At 37.6% G+C, this 10,534-nt stretch overlaps 1 protein-coding gene across 2 annotated transcripts; it reads left to right on the forward strand.

Moving 5' to 3' along the window:
• Positions 1 to 224: 224 nt before the first annotated feature.
• On the forward strand, positions 225 to 9,113 carry LOC308697963 (uncharacterized protein). 2 transcript variants are annotated; one of them, XM_081377700.1, is made up of 5 exons: positions 225 to 294; positions 3,702 to 3,792; positions 6,100 to 6,189; positions 7,634 to 7,744; positions 8,410 to 9,113. In XM_081377700.1, exons 3-5 carry the CDS (start codon positions 6,135 to 6,137, stop codon positions 8,619 to 8,621), a joined length of 378 nt encoding a protein of 125 aa, XP_081233826.1. In that variant the 5' UTR covers positions 225 to 294; positions 3,702 to 3,792; positions 6,100 to 6,134; the 3' UTR covers positions 8,622 to 9,113. The 2 variants fall into 2 exon arrangements, with proteins under 2 accessions (XP_081233826.1, XP_081233825.1); XM_081377699.1 differs by lacking the exons at positions 225 to 294; positions 3,702 to 3,792 and having other exon boundaries at positions 6,051 to 6,189.
• The last annotated feature ends 1,421 nt before the right edge of the window (positions 9,114 to 10,534 follow it).

Consider the following 10,534-nt stretch of genomic DNA (forward strand, 5'->3'; position numbering starts at 1 on the left):
TTGGTGGAACTATCGTTATCGGCCAAAATACATACCGATAGTTTTTCCTGGTTGCGTCCGTTGTTGGAGCGGCTGAGAAGCGCGCGCTGTCATTCATTACACAGTAAGAGAGAGCTGAGAAGGCTCTGCTGGCATCATGCAGTACAAGAGCGGCCTCTAGAGGTGTAATACAAACTATCACTGATGCCTCGTGTTGTTTATTTCGACACGTGATGCTGCGTGCTGCACTGAGAGGAGAGCACAAGCTGCGTGGAGAGCGCTCAGATGCGCGTTTAAACCACCGACAGCTAAAAGGTATTTTGTCATATCATTATAAAGCGATTAATTTGTTGACTAAATGCTGCATTAGTAGAGAAAGAACAGCACAACAGTTTGTTTGTTTGCCTTCGAGGCGAGGACGCTAACATTAGTAGTACCTCAAGAGGTTAAAACACTGACAAAAATAAACTAAGTCCGACCCGAATGTTTAATGTCACAATTGTTAACATCTATTTGCATTAGTTTATATCCAGCTGGTCACTTTCATGCATTAAATATGCAGATAAGTTGCATATTTAAAGCTAGAGACGTAAGATAGCAAACTGATATGTTCATACAGCCGACAGAAACTAAACAAAACAGAAAAGCATTAGATTTCGGTTATTTTTTCATCATCACTTTAATACATATTTTGTTATTTTGATTAGATAATCATAAAGTATTTATAAAATATAAGCAAAAGTGTGAGACTATACATGTAATATTTATGTCATTTCAATTCTTTGTCGTTGTACATATTTAAAGTTGGCCATCTTTAAGCATGACTGTTTGGATTTATATGAAATGATAACACTTACAATAAAATTCCATATGTAACATTAACTATGGTTAATAACTGCTGTATAAGGATTGTTCATTGTTTGTTTGTTAATTAACATGTACTAATACATTTTTAAATTAAGGTTTTTATTTGTTAACCATAGTTTACCATCAAACTAACATGTTTGTTTACCATTTGTTAACCATCAAACTAACATGAATGATCAAGGTGCAATTTGTTTTTATCCAGTATCAATTTTGAAAACTATCGGTTGATTAATCGGTTATCGGCAAGTATGGCCCAACCTAGCTATCGTTATCGGTAAAATCCACTATCGGTCGACCTCTAGTTCAGATAGCCATTGTTTTGTTTTTTTTTTTTTTTTTTACAACCATAAACTCTTGCTTTCCCATCTTACTAGGGCTGTAACGATAGACCAAACCTACGATTCGGTTCGTATCACGATTTTTGATTTTAGATTAGAAAAAAATCATGTTTTCGGTGCTGATGCGGTGGTGACGCGTTCAACATGTGGGTGGCGCTGCGAATAAAGCATCTAAAAGCTGTCGCAAAGAACCAGCAAAAGTAATGATTATGAATATGTCAAATATAGCAAGGAGATATTTTAATTGTTTATTAATAAACAAGTGTTTTCTGTGTCGACTGCAAAGATGAAGTTGACGATGCGTCGTGATCGTTGCAGAACGCGCCAAAGAGAAATGCATAGGGCCTATTTCACGGATAAGAGAGCATGCAGTCTGTTTTCTTTCGTTTTGAATTGTTCTGTTTAAAAGTAGACATTTCAAGCTTTCTATATGTTTCTCGGGTCTGTGAGGCAAGTAGCCTACCTTACGCTGATTCGGTTCATTTGAGACAAGAGTCCAGTTCACTCGCCGGCGCCTCCATGTCATGATTACGGTGCGTGTCCACTACAGCGGCAAAACTCCGCTCAGTGCCGCTGACAACGCTATAACGCGTCCGCTTTGGGGTGTGTCTGTTACGAGTGTGTTTAATCTAAGTTTTTTTACAACACACACACAGTATAATCATTAGAGATTCATGCGATTACATTAGAAATAGACCAGCTTTGTTTCCAAATGCACCAAGCAAAGATATCCTTTCAATTGTATAAACTTTTATAAAACCAGCCAATATAACACATCCAAAATGAAATATTTAACATAACAACTGCAAAGCCTCTAATTCGTAAACAAAACGATTTACGTACTAAATTCAGCAATAACACCGGCACAATTTGCATATGTTTAAACTCTCAAGACAGATGTCACATCCCGAACCTCACAGCAATTGGCTGCCGACTGCGTTTTTCGCTTGATATTTGCATAAAGTCAAGAACTGCCCAACCTTTTTGATGCTCTCGGTCGCTCTCAAGGCTTTCTCCGGTCCGCTGGCAATCCCAAAATGCACTGCGCGAGCGTGAAGCTCAACTTCCATAGGAATGAATTGAAAACGCTCGCTCCGCTCAGCTCGCACCGTGTCAGTGGACACGCACCGTTAGGCTATCTATTTTCTACTATATTTACTTATACTTAAATCCAGGCAATTGGTTGATAACACATTGATTAAAATTAAGATACAATTAATAAAAAACGAAATTCACTTTAAAGACAGGCTTTGTGCTTTCTGTTTGAGGTCTCTGTGATTTTTTTTAAAGTCGCTTTCAGAGCAGTTTTGTCCATAATGGAGAACCGTCACGCAGGTAACATTGTTTTTTTTGTTTGTTTTTTTTCACATAAATGCGAAGACGAAAAATAAAATAAAAAGAATATTTTATGTTCTGTGGAGGCCGACCCTTCTTCATCCGGTGGGTATATATATTTTCTAATGTCCTGACTCCTTTATTAAGGGAGTATGGATATATTAACAGACGTTTCAATATATTGGTATTAAATGCATTTTCTGAGAATTTATATTTCAAGTTTTGACTGCAAATGTCACGTCCATAACACTGGAATTGCCCAATTTTAACGAATTTATCCTCAACTAGTTTTTTGGTGTAGGTCTACGTATTTTATTATGTTAACTTAAATAATACTAAAAGTAATTTAAAGATGTGGTAGCCCTACATCTTACACATCACACTCCGCTGTTATGGTGGCAATTTCAGTATATTTACTCACTAACATTATTGTGGAAACAAAATATGGTAGTATCGCGCTACAGCGCACATTCTATCAGCTGATCCCGCGAGAGCAACATGGAGCTACATGTAAAAGATATGCAGCAAACAAGCCACTTTGAAATGTTGCTGTTTTCATGAGTATAAAAGTTGGGTGACCCTCCCCCTAGACTAAAAAAAGTTGGATGACCCTCCCCTCAACAAAGAATAAAAAGACATGACCCTCCCCTATTTTCCTCCGGTGGTCCTTTCCATAAATACTGAACGGTCCCTTACAATCTTCTTTTATCCCTTCCTTAACCATGGCCGTGACTGAAACCCAAATGTGAGACATTCAAACTGACAATTAGAAGATTACAACCCCCACCATACTAAAGGTGTGACAATAAGGGTTTGCTTATGTACGCAATGTGCACACATCTTGGCCTACAGGCCTTGATCACTATCAGCACCTCTTTGCCTTCAGAAACTCCAAATGGCCCATGGAGTGGGTTGGAACAGGAAAGCAAAAGTCTTTATTTTTTTATCCTTACAAAATCTTCAACAATTCTCAGTTAGACAATCTGTTGAATCTCCATGTGCAAGAATGTGAACATGGCAAGTACGGAAGCAGGCAGCACGTAAATGCCAGAATGTAAAATTAGTTATTTTATGCACTGTGGTAGGGGGTAAAGCAGTGTCTGCATGGGGAGAGCGAGTGTGGAGATGAACAGTGAGAAGTGGGTCAAGTGAATGATGATTAACACCTGTGTCTAATTGCAGTACTTGGCGGGAGAGACGGAATAAAAGGCGCCCACAGACCTGGGAAAGACCCTGAGGACCTGTTTACACGAGAACGCTCGCGGGTGAAAACGTAAACATATTTTATCAGATGTGCCTTTCGTTTAGACGGCGACAGCGTTTTTGGGGCTTAAAAATGCATAAAAGTGAAACCACCCTCCAGAGTGGAAATCATAAAAACGCTCCACCGTCGCGTTCCCGTCTAAACGGTAAAAACGCAAAAGTCTGCTAGACAGTGAAGGCACCGATCAGTGCTTCACATTGCCACCTAGCCGCCTGGAGTGCATACTACATTGAATTTCACACACCTTTGCGTCACCGTATGTACCGCTCGTCTAAACGCAGAATAAAAAGTGATCACTTTTGCGTTTTCTCTTCAGATCGTTTCCGTGTAAACGTAGCCTGAGAACACGTTTTATGATGTTTTATTAACAAAGTTCGGGAGGAGCACGTTCAATTAATTGATCCAATTATCACATCATTCCAACCAGCTGTCAACAATCAGTAATCAACATGTCTATCCAATCAGCATGAGTGGAGACCTATATATACTCATTTGACTCACCAATGTTCCTCGATACATAAAACCATTAAGGCGAGCATACACTGTGCGATGTCTGTGCGATTTCAGCAAGGAACCTACTCACACTGAACGAGTAGATCGCATGCGATGTAAAGCCAAATCTCAGGCTTTATGTGCTCACACTGTACGGTTCGAACGTCGAGCTGCGACTTGACTGCTCACACTATAGTGTGAAATATGCGCGAATCAGCGCGATAAATCCTCGTGCCGGGTTGCGCCTATGGACGATATCATGTAGCCTATCCAGAGATATTGTCAAAACAAGCATCAGCTATCAATATCAAGAAGATTTAGCATTTCCAATTTATATATTAAATTATTAGTAGGCTAGTATTATTTTATTATTATTATTATTATTATTATTATTATTATTATTATTATTATTATTAGGGAAGGCTACTTTTATTATTAAACTGATAGGCTGTTATAATTAAACAGCCACGCAACAAATTTCATAGCGCATCACCGCATAACCCAGTGGTTCTCAATCTTGGTCCTGGGGACCCACAGCTCTGCACAGTTTGTATGTCTCCCTCATTTAACACACCTGATTCAGATCATCATCTCGTTAGGAAAGAGCTCTGAACTGAACAGGGTGTGTCAGATAAAGGAGACATATAAAATGTGCAGAGCTGTGGGTCCCCAGGACCAGGATTGAGAACCACTGGCATAACCAATGCGCTGTGAGGATAATAAAATATTGGCCTACATAGAAGCTTTACTTCTCCTCATTAAAAATTGTCTAAAACATTTAGGTCGATTACAATGAATTATATACAATTAATTATTAACAGTCTATAATATGTCCGAAAACTGCAATAATTCATCAATGAAAATTAAAAACCGCTTTATTTCATTTTTTTTTTTTTTTTTATAATAAAAGAGGCAAAGTGTACATCGCAGGTGGCTTGGAAGAAGTGGGTAATGGTTAATCCATTTTGCAACACAAACTGGAGGTCAAGCAACAGTAATAGCTTTGAACTACAGAACTTAAAGATCTCCCTTTTTTTTCTTCTTTTTTTTTTTTGCTGCAGATGAAACTGTTTTCGCGCAGGCGCAGTGAGGGAAAAACACTGAGTTTAGGGCAATCGGTTCGTAGCTCTGCTTCAACTGTGCAATATAGTCACGAGGAGCGACCAAAATTTCTAACATGCCTGAAATTCATCCGACCATCCGATTGCCGGTCGTGAGAGGTTAATCGCCTCTCGTTTCCCCCTGTACACTGCACGAACACGGTACGACAAACGACGCACGACAAAGCTGAAAATCGGCCCGACCCGAAAAAGAGTCGCACGAGTCAGAATTCGGCTCAAAATCGGACGAAAATCGCACAGTGTATGCCCGCTTTTAATCGCCTCCACATTTAATCATTTTCTATTAACTGTTCCACTGTCTCGCTTATCTACTATTTGCCTTTCACAATCTGCTGAAGCTCCTTTGGAACCTGTTCCTTTTCAGTGCTCGTTTGACGTGTGTTGTGGTCGTAAAGAGATGGTTCTATGTCTTAAAAAAAAAAGCATGAAAAAAGACAAAGAGAGAGAGAGAGAGTGTGTGTGTGTGTGTGTGTGTGTGTTTCAGTAATCAGTCATCTCTCAACTTCCCAAACCAGAATATTCTGCTCATTCTTCACATTCAAATGCTTCTTTTCACCTTCACATATTCATTCCTCTGTCAAAAACTCCACCCTCATTATCTTGATCATATATCTAGACGTGTTCAAACAAGCCATCTAGTATGCTGCTGTCCAAAGACCCGTTCACCTCAGAAGAACCATCTGAAGATCTTCTCTCCTTTTAGAATTCAGTTTGCTGTCTGCTTTTCGCATTGTCGGCATGATGAACAGAATTGTGCTTGGAGTCATTGCAGTGATTGGATTCTTCAGTCTAAGTGAGTCTAAACAGGTCATTATGATTAGGCCTTGGTCTTTTTTTAATTAGATGCAGGTAGGGGGAAATGAAGCAATCCATCAGGTCAACAATTTTTAAAAACAAAAGTGTTTTTATATTTTAATTTATATTACATTGGTCAATTAATGTCTTTAAACTCAATTGATACACTACCAGTCAACAGTTTTGGATTGGTCTCGTCTGCTCTCTAAGGCTGTATTTATTTGATTAAAAATAAAATAAAAAATAAAACAGTAATTTTGTTAAATATTATGACAATTTAAAAATAACTGTTTTCTATTTTAATATATTTTAAAATAAAATTTATTCCTGTGACCAAATCTGAATTTTCAGCATCATTACTCTAGTCTTCAGTGTCACATGATCCTTCAGAAATCATATATGTGGATTTAATGCTCAAGAAACATTTCTCATTATTATCAATGTTGAAAACAGTTATTTACATTTTTATTTCAGGATTCTTTGATGAAAAGAAAGTTCAAAAGAACAGCATTTATTTGAATAGAAAGCTTTTGTAAAAAAAGAGTAATGATGCTGAAAATTCGGCTTTGATCAAAGGAATAAATTACACTTAACTATATATTCACATAATATTAATAATAATAATAATTATTATTATTATCAATATTACTATTATTATTATTATTTAATCAAATAAATGCAGCCTTGGTGAGTAGAGGAGACTTCTTTTAAAAACATTAAAAATCTTAACGATCCAAAACTTTTGACTGGTAGTGTAGCTTAATATGGATTATTTAAATAGGGACTGGTAACTAAAGGACCTCTGGGTAAACCAGCAACACACAACTCTTCATGTGTAGGCTATTCTATATGAATAACACAGCTTAATTATACCAATAAAAAAATATTAGATCATTAAACGTCAGCGAAGTCGCGAAGTCATGCAGTCTGTGAGGGACAGACAGTTAAATGTTCTTTGTTTTCAAGTAGCAGGGAATTCACGCGGAACGTCGCAACTCTGTCGTCATTATGTTAAGCCCGCCCGCCCGCCGACTCTACACACGATGTGATTGGCCTGACTAGAGTTTGTTTTTTCCAGCTCGAAAGCCAACGGAGAGTTGCTAGACCACCCTGGCTGCAAAATAAAATTGGCTGCCGCTAGGGTGCGTCTAGATTCTAGGCTAGTTTTCTTGGTCTATAAAGGAATATAATGTAGGCTACTATCATTCTACAATGTGGAATGCCTTGCATAAAAAAAAAATAAAAAAAAATTCTAAATTCTAGATTTCACAAAAACATTGTACACTTAAACATTCGATCAATCACAATTATAACTAATTGTATTCTGATACCAACTCACTTTGATTTTAAATTAATTTACCCAGAGAATTTTTAAGGGGATGTGTCCAGAAGTTTATAAGAATGTTCATCTCATTTCATATTCTCTATCTGTGTTTCTCCAGCTGAAGCCCTGACCTGTAATTCATGTCAAGTGGGCGTTCTGGGAAAATGTTTTTTTTATACCAAAGTAGATTGCACTACCTCCCAGACCAACTGCTTCACTGCAAAAGCAGGTCAGACAACACACACACACACACAGAGAGAGAGAGAGAGAGAGAGAGAGAGAGAGAGAGAGAGAGAGAGAGAGAGAGAGAGAGAGAGAGAGAGAGAGAGAGAGAGAGAGAGAGAGAGAGAGAGAGAGAGAGAGAGAGAGAGAGAGAGAGAGAGAGAGAGAGAGAGAGAGAGAGAGAGAGAGAGATTTGCTAAACCCTAACCCTAAACTGCACACAAATCAGTTTATATTAGTGGGCTACTGTAGTAAATATGTATTACTCTTTTGTATAGCTAAGGGCCACTTCAAATGCCCTCATATGTCAGCTTTAACATGTTTATTATATTTGCAACAATGGAAACAAAAAATACTGTATATATTTATCAATTTTAATTGTAAATCATTTGTACAAAGGCAAAACACATTTAAACAAATACTTTCCCAAACAAAGGCACATGTTCAACTATTTTACATAAGCCAGGACTTTTAAATATGTAACAAATAGTTGAAGTTAAAGTACAATTCTTTGGTTGATTTTTGCAAGTTTTTTTTTTTTTTTTTTTGCAGTAGTATTAAAATAATAATAATAATCATAATCATAATCATAATAATAATAATTTACATGAAAACAAAAATCATATCCTGACATGTTTCTTCTGGTGTTCTCTATGGGATATTACTTAACAGAGTTCAATGTGACTGGTTTTCTGAGCCTGTCCACGAGTGGCTGCGCATCTGATTGCAACAACACCAGTGGAAGCATCTTGGGTGCGGGATACACAGTGAACAAATTCTGCTGTGCTACAGATCTGTGCAATGGAGCAAGTGCTGTCCAGCTGTCCATGGCTGGGGCTCTCGGTACCGCCCTATTGGCTTCCATCTGGAGTTACATGCTGTAGATGTAACCCCTCCTTGTCTGTACCAGATTATGTTCACAATAACTCCTTAATTCAGAATCAATATAAATGTAATTTAGAATGCATAGATTGTTTGATTAACTCTGTTTACTTGTGATGCAGTGCAATGCACAATGATTTACATACATTTACATTAACATACATTGTAAAACACATAACATTTTCAACATAATTCTGAATAATGTTTTTGTTATTTTTAACGAAACCTGCATGCACTATTTGGAATGAGGTGATGACATATTTGAGCTGAATAATTTTGAGAGTTATCATTTTTCCATGTGACAACAGTGGTTCAACCTTAATGTTATGCAGCAAAGAGAGTAATTTGTGAAAAATAATGACTTTATTCAACAACCTCTTCTCTTCCACGTCATTTTCTTACGATGTTGACGTAGTGTAAAAAGTGAAGCGCTTACAGGTTCTACACTGTAAAATGTAACTGATGATCTCTTACTAATAAAATTAAGTGATTTTAAATAAGTTTGTTGACCTTACCTTAAGTAACGACAACTTTTTAGCACGGAAAGTTATTAAACTTAATAGATTAAATTATCCTCTACTTATAATAATGAGTACGGTGTTATGAAATTTTCGAGTGGTCATGCACAGTTCTAGCTCTAGGTGGAGTCAATTCCTCCTGAGGGGAGAAGCACATGGAAAGGTGAGTTAGTGCTTTTTTGTCGTTTTTTTTTTAAATTTTATTTCTGAATTGCTTAATATATATATATATATATATATATATATATATATATATATATATATATATATATATATATATATATATATATATTAAGCAATTCAGAAATAAAATAAAAAACGACAAACAAGCGCCAACTCATAATGTGTATATATATATATATATATATATATATATATATATATATATATATACACTCACCTAAAGGATTATTAGGAACACCATACTAATACTGTGTTTGACCCCCTGTCGCCTTCAGAACTCTGCCTTAATTCTACGTGGCATTGATTCAACAAGGTGCTGAAAGCATTCTTTAGAAATGTTGGCCCATATTGATAGGATAGCATCTTGCAGTTGATGGAGATTTGTGGGATGCACATCCAGGGCACGAAGCTCCCGTTCCACCACATCCCAAAGATGCTCTATTGGGTTGAGATCTGGTGACTGTGGGGGCCATTTTAGTACAGTGAACTCATTGTCATGTTCAAGAAACCAATTTGAAATGATTCGAGCTTTGTGACATGGTGCATTATCCTGCTGGAAGTAGCCATCAGAGGATGGGTACATGGTGATCATAAAGGGATGGACATGGTCAGAAACAATGCTCAGGTAGGCCGTGGCATTTAAACGATGCCCAATTGGCACTAAGGGGCCTAAAGTGTGCCAAGAAAACATCCCCCACAATATTACACCACCACCACCAGCCTGCACAGTGGTAACAAGACATGATGGATCCATGTTCTCATTCTGTTTAACCCAAATTCTGATTCTACCATCTGAATGTCTCAACAGAAATCGAGACTCATCAGACCAGGCAACATTTTTCCAGTCTTCAACTGTCCAATTTTGGTGAGCTCGTGCAAATTGTAGCCTCTTTTTCCTATTTCTAGTGGAGATGAGTGGTACCCGGTGGGGTCTTCTGCTGTTGTAGCCCATCCGCCTCAAGGTTGTGCGTGTTGTGGCATCACAAATGCTTTGCTGCATACCTCGGTTGTAACGAGTGGTTATTTCAGTCAAAGTTGTTCTTCTATCAGCTTGAATCAGTCGGCCCATTCTCCTCTGACCTCTAGCATCAACAAGGCATTTTCGCCCACAGGACTGCCGCATACTGGATGTTTTTTCCCTTTTCACGCCATTCTTTGTAAACCCTAGAAATGGTTGTGCGTGAAAATCCCAGTAACTGAGCAGATTGTGAAAT

Source organism: Scardinius erythrophthalmus (genome assembly GCF_964197995.2).
Source record: "Scardinius erythrophthalmus genome assembly, chromosome: 10".
NCBI classification, from domain to species: Eukaryota; Metazoa; Chordata; class Actinopteri; order Cypriniformes; family Leuciscidae; genus Scardinius; species Scardinius erythrophthalmus.

What these genes read in the sequence shown, in the direction of transcription:
- LOC308697963 (XM_081377700.1), top strand. Translation starts at nt 6,135, where the DNA reads ATGATGAACAGAATTGTGCTTGGAGTCATTGCAGTGATTGGATTCTTC. An exon ending in GATTGGATTCTTCAGTCTAA is followed by an intron (nt 6,190 to 7,633) that starts GTGAGTCTAAAC and finishes GTGTTTCTCCAG; the next exon opens with CTGAAGCCCTGACCTGTAAT. An exon ending in CTGCTTCACTGCAAAAGCAG is followed by an intron (nt 7,745 to 8,409) that starts GTCAGACAACAC and finishes ATTACTTAACAG; the next exon opens with AGTTCAATGTGACTGGTTTT.